Source organism: Rutilus rutilus (genome assembly GCF_951802725.1).
Source record: "Rutilus rutilus genome assembly, chromosome: 2".
NCBI classification, from domain to species: domain Eukaryota; kingdom Metazoa; phylum Chordata; class Actinopteri; order Cypriniformes; family Leuciscidae; genus Rutilus; species Rutilus rutilus.
Window position 1 is genome coordinate 50,867,079 of NC_140210.1, and position 23,762 is coordinate 50,890,840.

At 38.2% G+C, this 23,762-nt stretch overlaps 1 protein-coding gene across 1 annotated transcript; it reads right to left on the reverse strand.

Annotated features, from left to right (window-relative positions):
* Positions 1 to 158: 158 nt before the first annotated feature.
* LOC311286512 (B-cell receptor CD22-like) lies at positions 159 to 23,550 on the reverse strand (the record flags this gene model as incomplete). The annotated part of the gene is made up of 9 exons (XM_084402724.1): positions 159 to 264; positions 1,227 to 1,419; positions 1,849 to 2,106; positions 2,189 to 2,443; positions 2,536 to 2,670; positions 2,752 to 2,790; positions 3,224 to 3,376; positions 17,804 to 18,142; positions 23,184 to 23,550. The coding sequence occupies 9 exons, from the start codon at positions 23,548 to 23,550 to the stop codon at positions 159 to 161; spliced, it is 1,845 nt and encodes a 614-aa protein (XP_084258850.1).
* Positions 23,551 to 23,762: the final 212 nt, after the last annotated feature.

Sequence of the window (23,762 nt, forward strand, 5' to 3'; positions counted from 1 at the left end):
GGGATAGCGAGGGGAGAGATCCGGCAAGCGCTTGTAATCCACGATAGGCTCCGATGGCCTCTGGGAGCGACGCTTCTTCCTGCGCGGTCCAGCAGAGGCAGGTGGAGGTGCAGTTTCAGCATTGAACATGTCAAGTCGAGCCCACAGGGTCGACATCGTCATGTCATCGCAGTGGACGCAGCCGCCCGAAGAGCGAAAGCTGCGTGGTCTCGGCCCAGGCAGAGAGCGCAGATCACGTGGCGGTCTCCGTCACTGAGCGGGGCTCTGCAAGAGCCACAGGAGGTGCGAGCTCTTTTAGGAAAAGAGTGTGTGTTGCAGCGGCGAACACACATAGGCAAGAAAAAGGATATGTCGGCAGCGATAATAGTCCGGCTTCTTCAGGCGCTGTCCTAGGCTTGCTCTGTCGCTTGATTCAACGGCGGCGGCTTCTTCCCAAAGATCTAGCTATGCGGAGAGCTTCGCTGAAGAGATGAAAATCAGGTAAGAAGCTCCCGAGCCCGTCCTTTTATACGCTAAACCACCCATTGGGCGTGACGTCACTCAGGGCTCATTGGTAGGCTGCTGCAGTTGCCGCAGAGCAGCCAATGAGCACGCTAGCTAGCCCGCTCTAGGTCTGCTAGCTGCTGCAACGCGTTGACAATAAATACAAAATTAAGGATAATTTTTGGGCTTCATATCTCGAGAAAACCTCTCGTAAGAGAACAAATAAACAAGCTGGTTTTCATTTCTTGTTATTCCATTCCAAACAGGAAATGAAAAGATCAAAAAGTACATGGACCTTTAACACTCTTCAGTGTCCATTTAACACTAATATTTTAAGTAAACACTTTAACATTTGAGATAAGACGAAATTGTTGAATAAAGTAATTAATTTTTGTATTTTTTTTGGAACACAAAAAGTATTCTCGTCGCTTTATAAAATTAAGGTTGAACCACTTTAGTCACAAGGACCATTCTACCGATGTATTTAGTGCCTTTCTGGGCCTCAAAAGTGTTAATTAAATAGCTGTCAACGGAGCCGCACCCGTGCCATTCGATTTCATCACAAAATATCTTCATTTGTGTTCCAAAGATGAACGAAGGTCTTACAGGTTTGAAACGACACGTGGGTGAGTAATTTATGACATAATTTTCATTTTTGGGTGAACTATCCCTTTAACTCACTCATGATGTTTAAAGTCACAGCATCAGAATATTTCCATCCATGTTCATTGATGGACTTGCACTTGTATTCTCCACTGTCATCAGAGCTGATCTTTGAGATGCTGTAGATTCTTTCAGATCCTACAATCGTTCCTCCTTTAAACCAGCTGATTTCTGCAGGAGGGTTTGAGTCACTGATGCAGTTCAGAGTCACTGAATCTCCCTCCACTATTTCACCAGATCCACTTGTCAACACTGAGACGCTCCTGGGAGGATCTGTAAAGACAAAAAGTGTAAAATGAAATGTAGTGAGAAATTATTGCACAAAGAACTGATTAAAAAATAAAGGCAGACTTACACATGATATTCACATTCACAGCAGAAGTCTGAGATCCATGTTTATTTCTAGCAGAGCAATGATAGCCTCCGCTGGCTTCAGACTTAATATTAGTGATGCTGTAGGTTTCACCAGATTGCAACATTTTCCTTTTTCCTTTAAACCAGCTGATTTCTGCAGGAGGGTTTGAGTCACTGATGCAGTTCAGAGTCACTGAATCTCCCTCCATTATTACACCAGATCTACTGATGGACACTGAGACGTTCCTGGGTGAGTCTGAAAAGGACAAAATAAACTCTATACTCATGTTTTGAATTTGTTAATCCACTTATTTGTTGATCACAGTTACTGAACCATCATTAACTCACACATGACGTGTAAAGTCACAGCATCAGAGTATTTCTCTCCATGTTTATTGATGGACTTGCACTTGTATTCTCCACTGTCATCAGAGCTGATATTTGAGATGCTGTAGATTATTCCAGATCCTACAATCGTTCCTCCTTTAAACCAGCTGAAGTTCAGAGCAGGAGGGTTTGAGTCACTGATGCAGTTCAGAGTCACTGAATCTCCCTCCACTATTTCACCAGATCCACTTGTCAACACTGAGACGCTCCTGGGAGGATCTGTAAAGACAAAAAGTGTAAAATGAAATGTAGTGAGAAATTATTGCACAAAGAACTGATTAAAAAATAAAGGAAGACTTACACATGATATTCACATTCACAGCAGAAGTCTGAGATCCATGTTTATTTCTAGCAGAGCAATGATAGCCTCCGCTGGCTTCAGACTTAATATTAGTGATACTGTAGGTTTCACCAGATTGCAACATTTTCCTTTGTCCTTTAAACCAGCTGATTTCTGCAGGAGGGTTTGAGTCACTGATGCAGTTCAGAGTCACTGAATCTCCCTCCATTATTACACCAGATGGACTGATGGACACTGAGACGTTCCTGGGTGAGTCTGAAAAGGACAAAATAAACTCTATACTCATGTTTTGAATTTGTTAATCCACTTATTTGTTGATCACAGTTACTGAACCATCATTAACTCACACATGACGTGTAAAGTCACAGCATCAGAGTATTTCTCTCCATGTTTATTGATGGACTTGCACTTGTATTCTCCACTGTCATCAGAGCTGATATTTGAGATGCTGAAGATTCTTCCAGATCCTAAAATCGTTCCTCCTTTAAACCACATGTTCAGAGCAGGAGGGTTTGAGTCACTGATGCAGTTCAGAGTCACTGAATCTCCCTCCACTATTTCACCAGATCCACTTATGAACACTGAGACGCTCCTGGGAGGATCTGTAAAGACAAAAAGTGTAAAATGACATGCAATGAGAAATTATTGCACAAATAACTGATTAGAAAAATAAAGGCAGACTTACACATGATATTCACATTCACAGCAGCAGAAGTCTGAGATCCATGTTTATTTATAGCAGAGCAACGATAGTCTCCGCTGGCCTCAGACTTAATTTTAGTGATGCTGTAGGTTTCACCAGATTGGAAAATCTTCCTTTTTCCTTTAATCCAGCTGATTTCTGCAGGAGGGTTTGAGTCACTGATGCAGTTCAGAGTCACTGAATCTCCCTCCACTATTACACCAGATGGACTGATGGACACTGAGACGTTCCTGGGTGAGTCTGAAAAGGACAAAATAAACTCTACACTCATGTTTTGCATTTGTTAATCCACTAATTTGTTGATCACAGTTACTAAACCATCATTAACTCACACATGACGTTTAAAGTCACAGCATCAGAGTATTTCTCTCCATGTTTGTTGATGGACTTGCACTTGTATTCTCCACTGTCATCAGAGCTGATATTTGAGATGGTAAAGATTCTTCCAGATCCTACAATCGTTCCTCCTTTAATCCAGCTGATTTCTGCAGGAGGGTTTGAGTCACTGATGCAGTTCAGAGTCACTGAATCTCCCTCCCCTATTACACCAGATGTACTGATGGACACTGAGACGTTCCTGGATGGGTCTAATAAGAATCACCAAACATAATTGTTACAAGGATCATAAAAATAAAATAAAAAAATGTGCAACTAATTATTGATGAAAGTATTTATCAGAGACGGCTGCTGGAACATGTTCTAGGAAAGGCTGCAGTTGGTTATTATTGGACAATTTCAGCAAACATCCCAGTTTAATTTTTCACTGTTTAAGGCTAAAACACATTCCCCTGTAGGATGTGAGAGAAGGTTGCAAGGAAATAAAATGAAGATGGAGGAATCGAGGGAAAGTTTATGGGTGCTTCTCAATACTCAAATTGATGCTTCCTCGTTTCCTCGTTTCCTTGCTCCTCCGTCCTCCAGCCTGTGACCCAGAAACTGATCAAACTCAGCATCTTGAAGGACATCTCAATTCTCTCCATAACCTTTGCTGTTTGAATTAATTATATATCAAACATATATCAACAGGGCATATCACTTTATCTTTATTATGTATGAATTTCTTAAATAACCAAACTTTAACAGCATAAGGGCAGATCCCTTGATCGCAGCTGTTGATGCTTTAAAGTGATCAAGAATGATTCTTGATCCAGTGATCAAGAATATTCCAATATACAAATAGGGCGCTTCTCATTTCTTATTTGTGTTTCCTCGTTTCCTTTCCTCATGTCTCAGTTCCACCCCCTGTAGTGGTGCTCGTTGCTCAGCGTGAACACAGGGATTGTGGCAAAGGGACGTAACTTCTCCCTTCCCTCCTTCAGGGAACAGGAGTTACATTAGTAACCTAGACGTTCCCATTCAGTCATCACTATGAGTTACGTCAGTGATTGATGAATTGGGATCCCTAAGAAAAACACCACAAACACTGTGTTCCTAGCCTAGAAATCTAGACGCACCCTAGCGGCAGCAAAATTATTTTGCAGCCAGGGTGGGTCTAGACACTCTCAATAGACCTTTTTGCTGCAAAAACCTAAATTGGGTCAGGCCAATCACGTCGTGTATAGAGTAGGCGGGGGCGGGCTTAACATATGACGACAGAGTTGCGACGGTTACCTGCCACTTGAAAACAAAGAATGGCTGCTGCGGATGGAGAACAACGGTCTTTCGAATCGGCTTTGGCCGCAACTCTGGATGAGTTGGAGTTAAGTTTTTCTTTGAGAAAAGAACAAAGAACGGCACTTAAGTCATTCTTAAAAAAAGGAAGATGTGTTCGTAGTTTTGTCGGCCAGGTTTAAAAGTTGAATCTATCAACTAAGCTCCGCTGTTGGGAAAACGCTCTGATTGGTTGTAGCGCTGTCCTATTGTGTGCAGAGGGAATTTGAAAGACAGCCGTTTATCCCGCCCATCAGATTGACCGTGTCTATGGTGAGTTGCCAGACTAAACATCTTGATGTACGTCTGGCTTGCCAGGCTACTGTGTTCCAGCGCCTCGTGTAAACCGCCTGATCCCCCGCACCCTTGGAGAAGGAGAGGGCTTTACACAGAGAAGTCAATCACTGCTGTTCCTACTTGTTCTCACACAGTGAGGATATTGGATAACACTGGGAAAGCGTGTCTACTCGTTGTTGTGTGTTCAAGTCATCTCGTAAAGATCGTATTTTCGTATCCCGAATGAACCTTGCTGTATTCTTGTGTAATTAGTTAAGAGAAAGTTAGGGCTGGGCGATTTAAATCGCGATATTGTTATGCGCACCCCTGATCTAGACCATTATATGTTTACTTTAATATTTACTGTTGTTTGTCTGCTGTTATTGGTTTATAACAGTTAAATGATCAAAGTAAAATGTTATCTTATAGTGTTGGTTATGTTTTAACATAATCATGCTGTGATCTGAAAAATGAAACTTATTGAGATAGTTTGGTTTAACTTGTTAGCTGCAGTTTAGTGATTCTTCAGCCTATGATTATCAGTACCTTACTTATAATTCAAAATATTTAATAAACATTGTTCTGATCAAAACACTTTCAAATGATTTTTTTTAGAAACACAGACATCAATAATCAGCCTGTGAATCTCAACAATGGTGACAATAATAAAGCATGTTGCAGTGGCTGCCACCAATCACAACTCATTAATGGCTCCCATCATGCATTGCCGTATGAATAAATTATGATCTGAATTGTCTATGTAATTTACTTTTTTCTAATTGAATATTCTGCTCCTCACCATTGTTGAGATGCATATACTGAATCTTGACATCTGTGTGTGCCTAAAAGAATGCTTTTTTTTTTTTTAAACAACGTTTAAGCAATCCTTTATATTATATGAAAAATTCTGGGCATTTATGCAGATTCACTAACCAACAACATAAATCGAAGTCAGAAAGAAGGATTTTAATGAGTTCAGTGATCAAGTTCAAATGATGATTGTCATGACATAACCAACACCATCAGAGCACTTTTTTCTTTGTTCAACTAGTGATTATAATTCAGAAACAACAGACAAACAAAATCTAAAGTTAATAATATAAGGGTCAAGAGCCCAACTAAAGCAACCATTGATCGTCATAACGGTAACTTACAATTTGTGATTTTCTCCTTCAGTGATTCTGCTTGTTAACATCAGGTGTCTTCAATAATGCTCAATCATCACAAAATTAATCACTTAATTATCTCATTAACTTAAACAATCTTGAGTGTGGACTCATACACTCCCAGGAGTGTTAATTTAACACTGGAGTTTTTTCTGTGTACAAAGAGCCGTAGTTAACTGACAAGCTGAGCCATATCGCATTAATTATCGCTGGCGATACGTCCCCGATATTAATGCGATATGGCTCAGCTTGTCAGTTAACTACGGTTCTTTGTAGTAAATGCCGCTCCATCTGAAAGCCGGTGATGGCGATTTACTACTAATCAAGGAACTGGTTTTACTAACGAGATGCGCATAACAATATCGCGATTTAAATCGCCCAGCCCTAACCGGCATCATACTCTGACGAAAGTGACTTGAACGCACATGACGTCTTAAACACGACTTCCGACTTTGTAAATACGAACTTCCCAGGAGGACTTGAACGCACCATAGGATCATAGGATATGGCCTCAGCAACCTTCATAAAAACCCATGGTCCGGAGGAACTTGACTTGAACGCACCTAGGGATGGGACGGTATGAAAATTTCATATCACAATAATAGTGACTAAAATTATCGTGATTATCAGTATTATCACGGTTTTGTTAAAACAAGATGAAAGTGTTCAAAAATAACTGATGCACACACTGAAAACATTTCAACAAGTTTTATATTTGAAAATATCTCTATGCGTTTTTTAAGCAAGATTATATTCTGTGCCATTTCCATCCTTAAAATGACTGTCGTCAATAACAACGCATTATAACACAGCGCACATGTATCACAACGGACGCTCATGCGCTCTCTCATTTCATTTAAATACAACTTGCCGTCTTGCGTCTCCGTTTTCGATTGTATTGAAAATGAAATCAGAGTTGATTTATTGTTTACTGAGTTTGATAATATTTTTGTGATCATGTAAGATTTAAAATATGAATCTGCCTTCCGCCATTCCTTCTTGAATAAAAAAACAACAACATTGCGCGCTGCGCCTGGGTCAGCCTGTTGCTGGCTGGACAGGATTTACAGTTATTAAAATTACGATAATCAAACACGGTTTTAATGATAATTCAATTTTTAACGATAATACTAACCGTCAGAACATTTTATCGTGGTGAAACCGGTAATCGTCCCATCCCTAAACGCACATGACGTCATGAACGTGTAACCCACCCAATTAATTGAGGCTGTGTTTTGATGTATTTTTCATGTATGATTTTTTTTTGTTTATTTTGATTTTATATTTTTCCTTGCCTAATGCATGAAATGTTCAGACATAATTTTTTATTATTTTATTTTATTTATTATTTTTGTTTTCGCTGATTGACGAAAGTAATAAAGAATTGTGTCGATGGATGTCTGAACTGTTTTATTGCATTAGGTAAGTCACAATTGTTTCATATTTTCATAAATAATGTTTAATTTGGTGTTTGTTCATATAAGAAAATGTGGATGGTTAATGCTGTTCGTAATCGAGTATAAAGTGTGCCATAGAACACATGTAAAATGTTTATGCTGTAGAAGTATACTTGTTAAAACTTGTTTGCACATTTGTGTAATGGGAATAGTGTTTTGAGTTGAAAAGTTATGACTGTTAAATGCATTTTGTGATGGGTGCTGACGTCACATACGCGCCAGCTCATTGAAGAGAGAGATGTGAGCCACATGTGTGTAGGGTTGCCAACCGTTCCATATAATACGGAATCGTCCCGTATTTGACACATAAAAGTCTTGTTCCGTATTGAACTGATACGGAACGCACTTTGTTCCGTATTTTTGAGAATCAATTCAGTGCAAATCCATGACAGACACATAGTTTCTAATATATGTCAGACTATAAACAAATACATTTTACGGAAGCGTATTGCATTCACTTGAGGAAAAAAATCTACTCTGTTTTTCTGAATTAATGAGTTAATTATCTCAGAATTACGAGATAATTTTTCATGAATAAATTTTTTTTGCTCTGTTTTTCTTAATTAATGAGTTAATTATCTCAGAATTACGAGATCATTGTTCATGAATAAAAAGTTTTTGCTCTGTTTTTCTGAATTAATGACTTAATTATCTCAGAATTCTGAGATCATTTTTTCTTGAAATAAAAATATTTGCTCTGTTTTTCTGAATTAATGACTTAATTATCTCAGAATTATGAGATCATTTTTCATAAAAAAAATATTTTGTTCTGTTTTTCTGAATTAACGACTTAATTATCTCAGAATTCTTAGATAATTAAGTCATTAATTCAGAAAAACAGAGCAAATTTTTTTTAAATGAAAAATTATCTCATTCTGAGATAATCTCAATTCTGAGATAATTAAGTCGTTAATTCAGAAAAACAGAACAAAATATTTTTTTTATTCCAACCATCGTTGTCAATATTTTCCTAAATGGATGTCTGAACTGTTTTATTGCATTAGTTTGGACTGTTTCAACGCTCCGTGATCGTGTTGGATTCGCGCAGCGAGGGAGAACCGCGCTGGATTCCACTGTGGAGGAATTGCGTCATCTGGGACTCTGCCTTCACGAGGAAGAAAAAAAAGATTTGTTCATCGTTCATTCCTGCAAAGATTTGTAGTAGGCATTCACATGCAAACGAACCGAACTGAGTCACTTCCACTTTCACGCGAACTGAGTCACTTCCACTTCCACGCGAACTGGGTCACATTCACATGAACTGAACTGAGTCAATTACATTCATACAAATTGAACTGAGTCAATTACATTCACACAAACTGAACTGAGTCAATTGCATTGCACTCGGATCTTAGTGTACACGGATTGATTTGTTGTTTTTTTTTTATTTATTTTTTTATTGTCATTGATGAATGATATATTTTGTTTTCAAATGGTGATTTGTGAAGGGGCACAAGTTTTCTCATGTGATGTGTGAAAAGTGATACGTGCAAAATATTTTGATCATACAGAATAAAAATTCTATTCATTTTCCACTGAATTATGCGATCTTCTCTGAAACAATCAGTTAACTGAACAGTAACTGTATTCACTGAAATCTTTTAACTTCAATTCAATGCGAATTGAAGTTAAAAGATTTCAGTGAATACAGTTACTGTTCAGTTAACTGATTGTTTCAGAGAAGATCGCATAATTCAGTGGAAAATGAATAGAATTTTTATTCTGTATGATCAAAATATTTTACTAACATGTGATAATTAATCATTTTTCTCCAAATATGCGCACTATTGGACCAATAACCCTGGCGGCAGAGGTGGAGAGTCCAGGGGTCAGAAAGTAAAAGTCCTGCCATATATTTATTCCACCCATGAACTCACACAGCAAACACTCCAGTGTTAAATGAACTCTCCTGTGAGTTTATTTGGCTCAAGACTCAAGAGTGTTAAAGTTAATGAGATAATTTAGTGATTGTTTGAGTGATGATTGAGCATTATTGAAGACACCTGATGTTAACAAGCAGAATTACTGAAGGAGAAAATCTCTTTTTTAAGTTGCCATTATGGTGATCAGTGTTTGCTTTAGTTGGGCTCTTGACCCTTAAACTAATAACTTTAGATTTTGTTTGGCTGTTGTATCTGGGTTATAACTCTCAGATGAACAAAGAGAAACGTTGATCAGGTGGTGTTGGTTATGTTTTGACATAATCATAATTTGACTATATGGGGAGGCTGCAGACCTGGAGCCGGTAGATCTACGCCCCAGGCAGTTTTACGCCCCTGCTGTTCCAGATGCGTCCAGTAGGGGGATATACTGCGAAATAACACCATTAAATCGACGCTCAAAACTTAGACATTAATAACCGTCCCGTTCATAGACTTTGCCCAATTTTGTGTTTTTTGTTCATTTAAATATAAATGTTACAGTGTAGATCTGCACTATGGATTAAAATATCTGTAGATATTCAGTTGGGCTTCACTCTCTTCACTCTCTTCACAAACAGCCTACAGATGACTGTTTGTTTTTGTGAATTAAAAAATGTATAATACTCATAGTTGGATCAGATGACAAGTAATGATATATGACCTACTGTAGAATAGTTATATATGACCTGTAGAATAGTTCATTGAATATTGAATATAGAATATTCACTGTATGTTTTTGGAGACTGAGTGAAATATGTTGTTGTGAATTTATATAAAGTTACATTTAGATATTAACCATATTTAGCCCATTAGACATACAGCACCGTGTAATCATATAGATCCTCGATTATATATGCTGTACTATTCACTATTGGTCATCATACAGCTACAAAACAGTGTCCTACAGCATTTTATGAAGACAAACACAATTTATCCCTTTTCTAAAATTCCAAGGGCCATTTAGAAGAAAGAGACAATATTGTTGTTCACAAAAACATTATTTATCAACACTATTTATGAATTATGATGACTCCAGTAGATGACTCCCCTATGGCTTGCCACTCTTCTTTAACTGTTTTTCTATCCTCCTATCAAAGTGTTTCTGCTCATTGATAAAAAAAATAAACATAAAAAAAAATGTAAAAAGGACATCCATGGTGAATTTGATCTTGTCAAATTCACACGCAGCAGGACTCACTGTTACATTTTGTATAACATTCCTGAATCCTTAATTTTTTATCACAGGTGCTTTGGTACATTTCTCAGATCACTACTGAAATTCTCATAACTACTTTTGAACAAATTGCCAATGCTTTGGTAAATTCATGCAATTGATTATGAATTGCCTTGCTGCTTCCTAATTTATCAATTCATTATTTACTTCATTAGTGAAATTCTAAACACAGCAAAAACTCCAGTGTTAAATTAACTCTCCTGTGAGTTTATTTGGCTCCAGACTCAAGAGTGTTAAAGTTAATGAGCTAATTAAGTGATTGATTGAGTGATGATTGAGCATTATTGAAAACACCTGATGTTAACAAGCAGAATCACTGAAGGAGAAAATCTCTTTTTTAAGTTGCCATTATGGTGATCAGTGTTTGCTTTAGTTGGGCTCTTGACCCTTAAACTAATAACTTTAGATTTTGTTTGGCTGTTGTATTTGGGTTATAACTCTCAGATGAACAAAGAGAAACGTTGATCAGGTGGTGTTGGTTATGTTTTGACATAATCATAATTTGACCTGAATCACAAAACTCATTTAGAGAGTTAAGTTTACCTTGTTGATTATAGCTGCCTGTGATTCTAATATTATGTCATGTTAATCATTTTCAATGTAATCAGAAAGATTTCTTGAAAGTTGTTCTGATCAAAAGACTTTGAAAAATTATATTATTTGGACACACTAACACCAAGAATCAGCCTGTGATTCTCAACAATGGTGACAATAATAAAGCATGTTGCAGTGCATTCTGGGTGCCACCAATCAAAACTCATCCATGGCTCCCATCATGCATTGCGGTATGAATAAATTATGATCTGAATTGTCTTGTTTTCCTAATTGAATATTCTTTTTGTCACCATTGTTGAGATTCATACACTGAATCTTGATGTCTGTGTGTGCCTTAAAGAAAGATTTTCTTTTTCTTTATCAGAACAACTTTTAAGAAATAATTTGAATTATATTGAAAAATCTGGAACTTAATCTGTAGAATTACTGTGATGTTGTAATGACCAATATACATTTAAGTCAGAGATTAGACTCTAATTGAGTTCAGTGATTCAGATCAAATTATGATTATGTTTACATATAACCAACACCACCTGATCAACTTTTCTTTTTGTTCATCTGGCTGTAATAACTCAGATCAACAGCCAAACAAAATCTAAAGATAATCATTTGAAGGTCAACTGCCCAACTAAATCGAACACTAATCTCCATAACGGTGTCTAAAATTGTGATTTTTCTCCTTCAGTGATTCTGCTTGTTAACATCAGTGTCTTCAATAATGGTCAATCATCACTCAATCAATCACTTAATTAGCTCATTAACTTTAACACTCTTGAGTCTGGAGCCAAATAAACTCACAGGAGAGTTCATTTAACACTGGAGTGTTTGCTGTGTGAGTTCATGGGTGGAATAAATATATGGCAGGACTTTTACTTTCTGACCCCTGGAATCTCCACCTCTGCCTGGCGGATGCTGTTTATTATATGTATTTGACCACAAATAAACCGGAGAAGACGAGAATGAATGTTTTGTGAGTGATAATTTCTATTCAAAATAACGATCGTTACAGATGAATTATTTTGCACTCCTGGCATAAATTAAGAAATTAATGTCACTGCAAACCACTTAAATCATAAACAGTGTTCAAATATCGAAGCTGGAGTCTTAAACCTTCCTTATGATGCTGAGTTTGTCCAGATCAAGTAAGAGTGTGATGATTTGACGAGTAATGAATTTTGAACAACAAAAATTTGGGATCACCAGTGATCCCTGCTAGGCAAGGGGTTAATAAAGGTGAAAGTTATTGGTCCTAACTTTTGGTCAGGGATATGATTAGTGAATCATTCTACGTTATGATAATGCAATCTATAACACCTGAACGCCTTTGTGTTTGGCTTCCTTTGTAACAAATTATGTGCTTTGGTAAACACTGTTACAAAGAGCAAAATTGCACTCGAATTGCCAAGTCAAACTGACCAACTAAAGGAAGCACTGATCACCATAATGGTGACCAAACATTTTAAAACATCAACATCTAACCCTCGGTTCATAGACATATGACAGAAATAAAGTCAGTCTGGTTAGTAATAAGTGAGGCTAGTAATTCTGTTTGTGGAGTTGTTTAATCCTCCTCTGCTGAGATCTTCACAGATTTAATGCATTTTTATCTTCATCTGATTTAATTTAAGGCTGTGGCTGAAGTCAGTTGTAGTTCTTGTGCTTCTCTTTCCTTCAGTGATTCTGCTTGTTAACAACAACAACAGGTGTTCATCACTAATGCTCAATCATCACTCAAATGATCACTTAATTGTCTCATTAACTTTAACACTGCTTCAGTGTTACTTTAACACCATGTAGAGTGGGACCATATGTGCTCTGAGCAGTGTTGATTTAACACTGGGGATTTTGCTGTGTAGTAAAGCTAATGCAAGGGCTATAAATCAATTAATCATTTGCTGATACGTCCTTGTCTCGTCGTCATCATGGAGAGCGCAGTTCATGATTGCATACGCCACGGGAGCGCAATCGCTTGTGGAAAGAAGGAGAAAGCGGCGCGGCCGTGCTTTTCCATGCATTTTTAGACGTGATATGTGAACGGTCCCTAATTCAGGAATCTGTGTGGCTTAAAATCATTTTTGTTTTGTTTAAAATGGAGATCACGATTACATACATCAGACAACTACTCAGAATAACATGTTTAGTCTAATAGTCTATTTTTTATATAATTAATTCAAACACTAATTAATTCAGTGTCTCATAAATACGTGTTTGATTAATGAATGATTCAACGTTTTTGAACGAATCTCTCGAGTCTTCTTGAATAAATAATTCAATGAAAAAAAGTTGATTTTTGCCACCTAACCCAGTCAACACGTTGATCTCACAGTGATCTCTCCATATGACCACAATGTGAGTTCACAGTGAGCTAAAAGTGTAACCTCACAGCGCACTCGCTGTGTGCTCATTTTATGGCCACAATATGAGGTCACCCCAGCTATAAATGTTATTGGATTTGAACATTTTAGTTGAAAATGAAAATTAGGTTGACGTCTAAACATTTGATGTCAGGCTCCAACTTCATTAAACAACTCCACAAACAGCATTACCAGCTTCACTTATTACTAACCAGACTGACTTTATTTCTGTCAGACGTCTACAGAACTTTTTATTGAGAATTAACAGGTGTTTAACTCTGTGTTTCATTTGAAGTCACCATAACAGTGATTAGTGTTTCCATTAGTTGGGCTCTTAACTCTTATTACATCTTTTGTCTTTTTTGGCTGCTGTGACAGTGTGTTTGTCAAGCACATTTGCAGCAGCAAAGAAAGCTAAAGTGAAACGAGATCAGGTGATGATGGTTACCTGTTGATGGTTTTATAATCATCATGAAATAGACTGCTTCACTGAGATAATTTGAATCTAACAACTGTGTTGTACCAATAATATATTCTCATCACAAACCCTGTGTTACTGCAGCATGAGGTCCAACAATATTATAACAATCAGTTAGAAGATTTTAACGAACATGAACATGAAAATTGAATCCACCGTGACACACAGATATATCAAAAATCAGCACATGAATCTTAACAAGGGTGACAATATATATATATTTTTTAGATAAACAGATTAATTCATAACATCACTGAAAAGCTACTAAATGTCAAAAAAAAAAAAAAAAACAACAGCAAAAAACAAAAGCACATATTTAGAATTAAAATAATAGGACAATTCAGCTGCATAATTTATTCATGTTGCAATGCATGCTGGGAGTTTTGTACAATGATGGTACCCAGCATGCATTGCAGCAAGGTACTTTAGATTGTCACCATTGTTGAGATTCATACGTTGATTATTGATGTCTGTGTTTGTTATCGAACAGTAATTTTTCATGCTCATGTTTGTTAAAATCTTCTAATTGATTGTTATAATATTGCTGGACCTCACGCTGCAGTAACACAGGGTTTGTAATGAGAATATATTATTGGTACAACACAATTGTTAGATTCAAATTACCTCAGTGAAACAGGTTACTACATGATGATTATAAAACCATCAACAGGTAACCATCATCACCTGATCTCGTTTCACTTTAACTTTCTTTGCTGCTGCAAATGTGTTTGACAAACACACTGTCACAGCAGCCAAAAAAGATAAAAGATATAATACGAGTTAAGAGCCCAACTAATGGAAACTCTATTCACTGTTATGGTGACTTCAAATGAAACACATTAGAGTTAAAGCTCTGTTAATTCTCAATAAAAACTTCTGTAGACTTCTGACAGAAATAAAGTCAGTCTGGTTAGTAATAAGTGAAGCTGGTAATGCTATTTGTGGAGTTGTTTAATCCTCCTCTGCTGAGATCTTCACAGATTTAATGTCTTCTTTTCTCTTCAGTTGATTTCATCTGAGGCTGTGTTAGGGCTGGGCGATTTAAATCGCGATATTGTTATGCGCATCTCCTCAGTAAAGCCGGTTCCTTGATTAGTAGTAAATCTCCATCACCTGCTTTCAGATGGAGCGGCATTTAGGGCTGAGGAGATAATTAAGTGATTAATTTAGTGATGATTGAGCATTATTGAAGACACCTGATGTTAACAAGCAGAATCACTGAAGAAGAAAATCACAAATTGTAAGTTACCATTAAGGTGATGGGTGTTTGCTTTAGTTGGGCTCTTGACCATTATATGTTTACTTTAATATTTACTGTTGTTTGTCTGCTGTTATTGATTTATAACAGTAAAATGAACAAAGTTAAAGTCTTATTTTATAGTGATGGTTATGTTTTATTGTAACATAATCATGCTGTGATCTGAAAAATGAAACTTATTGAGATAGTTTGGTTTAACTTGTTATCTGCAGTTTAGTGATTCTTCAGCCTATGATTATCAGTACTTTACTTATAATTCAAAATATTTATTAAACGTTGTTCTGATCTAACCACTTTCAAATGAGTTTATTTAGAAACACAGACATCAATAATCAGCCTGTGAATCTCAACAATGGTGGTGACAATAATAAAGCATGTTGCAGTGGCTGCCACCAATCACAACTCATTAATGGCTCCCATCATGCATTGCGGTATGAATAAATTATGATCTGAATTGTCTATGTAATTTACTTTTCCTAATTGAATATTCTGCTCCTCACCATTGTTGAGATGCATAGACTGAATCTTGACATCTGTGTGTGCCTAAAAGAATGATTTTTTTTTTTTAACAACTTTTAAGAAATCCTTTATATTAGGCCTATATGAAAAATTCTGGGCATTTATGCAGATTCACAGCTATGCTGTAACCAACAACATAAATCAAAGTCAGAAAGAAGGATTTTAATGAGTTCAGTGATCAAGTTCAAATGATGATTGTCATAATATAACCAACACCATCAGATCATTTTTTTCTTTGTTCAACTGGTGATTATAATTCAGAAACAACAGACAAACAAAATCTAAAGTTAATAATATATGGGTCAAGAGCCCAACTAAAGCAACCATTGATCGTCATAACGGTAACTTTCAATTTGAGATTTTCTCCTTCAGTGATTCTGCTTGTTAACATCAGGTGTCTTCAATAATGTTCAATCATCACTAAATTAATCACTTAATTATCTCATTAACTTAAACACTCTAACACTCTGTTATCTGAAAGTGTTGGTTATGTTTTGACATAATCATGTTGTGATCTGAAAAACGAAACTTATTGAGATAGCCTAGTTCAGGGTTGTCCAAACTCAGTCCTGAAGGGCCACTGTCCTGCAGAGTTTAGCTCCAACCCCAATTAAACACACCTGAACCAGATAATCAAGGTCTGATTATCTGGTTCAGGTGTGTTTAATTGGGGTTGGAGCTAAACTCTGCAGGACAGTGGCCCTCCAGGACTGAGTTTGGACACCCCTGGCCTAGTTCCTCTGTGATTCTACAGAATATGATTTTCAGTATTTTTCATATAATCCAAAAATATTTCATAAAACATTGTTCTGATGAAAAGAATTTCAAATTAATTTATTTAGAAACACATTCACACTCGTCACCATTGTTGAGATGCATAGACTGAATATTGATGTCTGTGTGTGCCTGAAAGAAAGTTTTTTTTTTTTTTTTTCCAAAACAACTTTTAAGAAATCCTTTATATTATATCTAAAATTCTGGATATTTATGCAGATTCACAGTTATTCTGTAATCAACAACGTAAATCTAAGTCAGAAATAAGGATCTTAATGAGTTCAGTGATCAAGTTCTAATGATGATTGTCATAATATAACCAACACCATCAGATCACTTTTTTTCTTCGTTCATCTGTTAGTTATTACTCAGATACAGCAGCCAAGCAATATCTAAAGTAAACATATAAGGGTCAAGAGCCCAACTAAAGCAAACACCCATCACCGTAACGGTGTCTAACAATTTGAGATTTTCTCCTTCAGTGATTCTGCTTGTTAACATCAGGTGTCTTTAATAATGATCAATCATCACTCAATGAATCACTTAATTATCTCATTAACTTTAACACTCTTGAGTGTTAATTTAACACTCATATTTTAACACTTTACACTCTTGAGTGTGGACTCATATACACTCCCAGGAGTGTTAATTTAACACTGGAGTTTTTGCTGTGCACAGGTGTCGTGGAGGGAAAGTCTTAAAAATAGTGGTTAAATCATTTTTACAAATCATAAATGCAGATATTTATTCTTTGCAATGTGTGAAAAGTATTGATATTAAAGGTTCATTATTTGTACCTGATTGTAAGAAAGTGTCATTTTTGGGGAATTGAATACAATTATGGTCAATTTGAACCAAACTATACGGGCTGTAACTAGAAATCGAAAGTACATGAGGGTTAAAGAGAAAAAGTCACTCACACGTGACATTGAGCTGAACATCAGGAGAGATGTGAGTGTGTCCGTCTACAGCACAGCTATATCTGCCTGAATCCTCTCTTCTGACTGACTGCAGCAGGAGTTCATTGTTTCTGTCTCTTCTCTCAGTTAATGGCTGTGAGTTTCTGAACCAGATGAATGTTGCTCTGTCAGTCAGAGCGCAGCTGCTTTTACATCTCAGAGTGACTGAATCTCCCTCTGTCACTCTCTCAGGAGACTCCACCTGAAGATCTGAACACAACACACACACATTATATCTAGTGCTGCTGTCATACACTGATTATTATTCAACATAATGCACAGAAGAAGAGATAAACCTCATCAAAGTCACCTGTGACATTAAGAGACACTCCTGGATCACCAGTATAACTTCCATCAGGTTTATCAGTTGTGATTCTGAAATAGTACATGTGTGAATCCTTCAGTGTCACATGACTCAGTCTGATGGTGCAGTTCTGCTGTTTATCTCCCAGATACTGAAGCCTCTGACTGTATTCAGGGTCCTCAGACAGATCTGGAGACTCTTCACTATTTGTATTAGTCCAGAACGCTTTCATGATCTTATATCCAGTAGGGTATTTATAAGTGCATCTCATTGTCACTGTTGAGTCCTTTAGTGCACAGATGTGTGAAGGACTGTAACTCACACTCCAATCATCACTAGAAACCCCTGAAACACAGAATTTATCAAGTTATCACTGCTGACGTAAGACACTGCTGACACGTCTCCCTCAGACTGTAAAAGAAGCTCGGGTGTACCAGATAACACGTCAGCAGCGTCTTACGTCAGCAGCGTCACTGTGGAGTCGTGAACGCGGATTGACAACAGACCCGCGAGAGAATACAATGCTGAATAAAGTCGTAGTTTTTGTTATTTTTGGACCAAAATGTGTTTTCGATGCTTCAAAAAATTCTAACTAACCCCCTGATGTCACATGGACTACTTTGATGATGTCTATATTACCTTTCTGGACATGGACAGTATACCGTACATACATTTTCAATGGAGGGACAGAAAGCTCTTGGACTAAATCTAAAATATCTTAAACTGTGTTCCGAAGATGAACAGAGGTCTTACGGGCTTGGAACGACATGAGGGTGAGTCATTAATGACATAATTTTCATTTTTGGGTGAACTAACCCTTTAATATTACCAGTTTGACTTTATTCCTGTCATACATCTACTTGAGATTCAACAGAAGTTTAGACAGTAATGTTTTATGGAATTTTTCATTTCAAATCACCATTATGCTGGTCAGTGTTTGCTTTAGTTGAGCTCTTGACCTTTTTTTTATGATTATGACCTTTTTTCATTATTTTATGATAGTTTTTCTCTGACTGTTCCAACATTGTGTTTATAAAGCATATATGTTACTGCAAGAGAAAACATGACCTGCTCACAATATGTTTTGATGATGACAACATCAGCAGCATGTAGTGACCTGATTCAATGTCATTCAGAGTCTAAATCTTTTACTATATGCTTGATGTCTCATTTTGTAGTCTTGAGATTCTACAGTTTGAGATCCACACTTTAAAAAGAGATGTGTTAAAAAACGTCTCGGTTACTGATGTAACCCTCGTTCCCTGAAGGAGGGAACGGGAGACGTAACGTCGACGTGACGACGTAATTGGGATCACTTCAGGGAGCCCTATTAACTTCGAGTGTCTACAGAACGAGCCAATGAACGTTGGCGGGCGTGAATCGCGTCACGCGCCCCCGCCCCGCCGCGCGGGTATAAACAGGAAGCGGGCGCACGCACACATTGTTTTTCGCTGAGGAGCCGAGATTTGTGACGGCCATGCAGCGATGGTCAGCAACAGTGGCAACGGGACGTTACGTCTCCCGTTCCCTCCTTCAGGGAACGAGGGTTACATCAGTAACCGAGACGTTCCCTTTCAGTCGCTCACGTTCGACGTAACGTCGACGTGACGACGTAATTGGGATCCCTTGGAAAACGCCACAGTTGCTGCCACATCCAGCGCCCTACGCAAGACTCTCAGACCCCCAACTGTTGGGGCGGAAGACCTGCGTAGAGGGAGTTCAACTGCTGTTCCATTATACCCCACACAGCGGAACTCTTGGAGAACACTGGGAAAGCGTACCTCTCCAGGGGAAAGAACGCTGCGGAGCCACATCCTGCCCGAAGGGAGGTAACATGTGGAGAATACACATATGGACTGGCCGAAGGGGCAGTGCGACATATGGAATGTCACTGGGGTGGCTCCAGCCGAAGGGGGAGACTACACCGACAGTGACGGCAGAGCAGACTCTGCCAAGGGAAGACACGGGCTCACCGCAGGGAGCTGGTCGTGGAAGAATACACATATGGGATCCAGGCTTGTGCAAAATTCAGAATTTGAGAATTGGCCTCCATTCAATTCATGAATTTGAATTTGAATTGAATTTACTCCGCCCCACAGGACATTGAATTGAATTTGAATTGGAATGACAGGAAGTGGAATTAAATTCATGGCAATTCAAAGAAATTCCACTCAGTCACACAACAGAAAGAATGTGTTGAGTCTCACATGCATTCAGTGTTAGGAAGGTTATTTTGGAAATGTTTTTGCTTATTACTGTTATTAGTTACCCATTATAAATGTGGTTTGGATTACTTTATTTGGATAACTTTATCAATGCAAAGCAATTTCGTTTTAAGTTGATTAGTACACTCTTAAAACGGATGTGTTAAAAACAACACAACCTGTGTTATATCTTAACACACCTGTGTGTCTAGTTAAGCACAACACATTTTGTGTTACTTTTAACTCAACCAGTGTGTTATTGTTCTTAACACAGGGAGTGTGTTGAAACCTTTTACACACTAATGTGTTATAGTTACACAACTTGTGTCAGATATGTGTCACATGTGACTGTAGTCGGTGTGTATTTGCCAGAGTGCCTGTGTTTTTACAACTGAGTGTTTGGATGAACACTGAAACGTATTGTTAACTTGTGTTTATGGAGTCCAGTTACATTTAATAAAGAGTTTGTTTGAACATTTGGATGGTTTAGACATCATGAATCTACATAGACAAGCTCTTATTGAGAATTAACTGAGGTTTAGATGTTGATGTTTCACTGAATGTTTTATTTGAAGTCACCAGAATCGTGATTAATGGCTCCTTTATTTGAGCTCTTGACCCTTTACTCTTCTTTTAGTTTTTCTCTGGCTGCTTTAACTGTATTTTAATAAAATAGGCCTACATTTGTTATGGTGAGAGAAAATATGATCAGATGTTTCTTGATGATGTCATAATCAACAAGTGCTGATCTGATCAAGTCTTTGAGTATATGGATGGTGTGCATTTAATTTATTTATTTGCTAGTTATAACAATCTTGTGACACTACATCATGCCATCCATCATAATAAAAAATGTTTTCTAAAAATTTTAATCTGCAGCAGAAACTAGACAAATACAGACATCAAGAATCAGCGTATGAATCTCAACAATGGTGATAAACAAAAAGCTCCATGCCGCAATGCATGCTGGGAGTCATGGATGAGATTTGTACTATGGTGGCACCCAGCATGCATTGCGGCATGAAGCTTTATGTTTGTCACCATTGTTGAGATTCATGTGCTGATTCTTGATGTCTGCTTGATACCTTAGACTGTAAAGTCCTGTATGCACTGTACATTTAAAAACTAATTTTAAGCTAATTGTAATATGCTAATCCTTTTAAAAGTCATCTTTTAAATATTACATTAATCTTATAAATATTGAACTCTTGCTGAGCTTAACAACACTACATATCCATGGTGATAATATTATCATCTAAACATATTTTTCTCATGATTATTTCTGCTGTTTCAAATGTGTTAAAATAAATACACATTTACAGCAATCACAGAAAACGAATGTTAAAGAGTTAAAGGTCAAGAGCCCAAATAAAGCTGACACTAATCACGATTCTGGTGACTTTAAATGAAACATTCAATGAATCGTCAACACCAAAACCTGTTAATTCTCAATAAGAGCTTCTGTAGAGTCTGACAGAAATAAAGTTAATCTGGTTATTAATAACACGTGAAAGCAGCATTTGAAAAAGACATTGAAAAAGAGGCATGATGTGATTGGCTGCCAAAAAACACCCGTTAATCTTTAAGTTTTCATGAATTAAGATTTAATTTATTTATTTGAATGTATTGCTTTATTTATTTTAGAGCATTTTATGGGATACCATATAAAATATACCTATAATTTTTTTTCATAAACACAAACTCTCCTCCATCCAGTGCTATTCTATCCAGAGTTACACTTGAACACACATTGTGTGTTTAAAATATACACAACATGTGTCAAAATACCATCAACACATGCTGTGTGTTGTTTTTTAACACATCTCTTTTTAGAGTGTAACTAATTGAATTAAACATTTTACCTCAGTAATACAACAAAATACAATTACATTAATTTTGTAATTTATTAACAGAAATTTCATTTCACGTAACTATTTACTCCTCAAAAAAAATTTCCTCAAAAATACATTTTGTTCTAAAATAGATATTGATCAAATTCTTGAAATAAATTACCCCCTCAATGTTGTTTAATTCGTTTTTTTTTTTTTTTTACATTGCTTTTAACATTCATCGCTGGGGGAAAACATATCCTTTTAATGTAATCTGTACAAGTAGTTCAAACTAATATCATTTATAATGCAATCATATCTGACGTAAAGCTTCATTGTTAAACACTTCACTTAAAATATGTATATGAATTTCTTTGAATTTTTATTGAATTGCAATTCTGCTTCCTTTAATTCAAATTCAAATTGTAATTCTAGATCCTGTTTTTGACATCAATTCAAATTCAATTCAAATTCAAGAATTGAATTGGAATTAAGGAGTCATTCTCAATTCAATTCTGAATTGTGCACAAGCCTGATGGGATCGCCGCAGGCGGCACATATGGAACCCAGCCTAGCACAAGTTACACAAGCATACGAGCACTTGGCCTGGCGTCGGACGCTCCGCAACGTCCGACTGCCGAAGGGGTGCGGAGGAACTCACAGGGTTCGCCAATGGGGAACTCGACTGGAGTAAAAAGCGCACGTATCCGTTCCTAGGAAGGGAGTGGCGCAGCAAGCCAACACTAGAGCGGGAACTTCGGTGTTACCGGCTAGTAGAAGCGGGCACACAGGAAGAAACCGGCTCAACACGTAAGCTATAAAACCTAGCGAACGTGTTAGGTGTCGCCCAGCCCGCAGCTCTACAGATGTCTGTCAGCGAGGTGCCGTGTGCCAGCGCGCAGGAAGAAGCGACACTCCTAGTGGAGTGGGCTTTCAACCCAGGCGGGCAGGGCACGCCTTGGGCTTCGTAAGCCAAGGCGATGGCATCCACTATCCAGTGGGCCATCCTCTGCTTGGAGAAAGCCTTCCCTTTCTGCTGGCCTCCGTAACAGACGAAGAGCTGATCTGAGGTCCTGAGGCTTTGCGTTCTGTCCACGTACAGACGCAGAGCGCGAACGGGACAGAGAAAAGCCAGGACTGGGTCTGCCTCCTCCGAAGGCAGCGCTTGCAGGTTCACTACCTGGTCCCGGAAGGGAGTGGTAGGAACCTTGGGCACGTATCCGGGCCGGGGTCTCAGACGTGAGACGTGAGAGTTATCCGGGCCGAATTCTAGGCACGATTCGTCGACCGAAAATGCATGCAGGTCCCCTACCCTCTTGATAGAGGCCAATGCAACCAGGAGTACTGTCTTACAGGACAGAATACGGGTGAACAGAATGCCCCTGAAAGCAGGGGGACACCGGGCGAACTGAATCGCATAGCCGAGTCTGATGGTACGGATGAGCCAGCGAGACGGGCTGGGAAGCGTTAACCAGGCTCCCAGAGACCGAGCAAGCGGGACTAACGGCACCACAGACGTACCCGGGGTGGGGCAGCGCGGCGGAATGCAGGGACCCGACTCGGATGGCATGGCGGCCCGAAGTGGGGTCTGCGTGTGTGGTGCAACACATACCTGCTTCCGTCGAAGAGCAGAGTGAGTGTGTGGAGGCGTCAGCACGTCCGGAACACAGCCACTGCTGCTCGCTGGCGATAAAAGAGGGGCTCGGGAGTGACAAGGCATGGCGGCGTCGTTGACTGCCAAATTGCTCTTTTTTTGAAAATGTGGGTACCACTGACCCGTGGGTCAGTGGCGGAACAAAAAGAAAAGGAAATAAAAGATTATCCGCCCGGCCCTCCACCGGGGGAAGGAGTGGCGCCTTCGCCGTCTCCTGAAGAGCAACTTGATCCACCTCCGGGCCGCCCGTCTCAGGGTCGTTTGCACCGTCGCTTGCT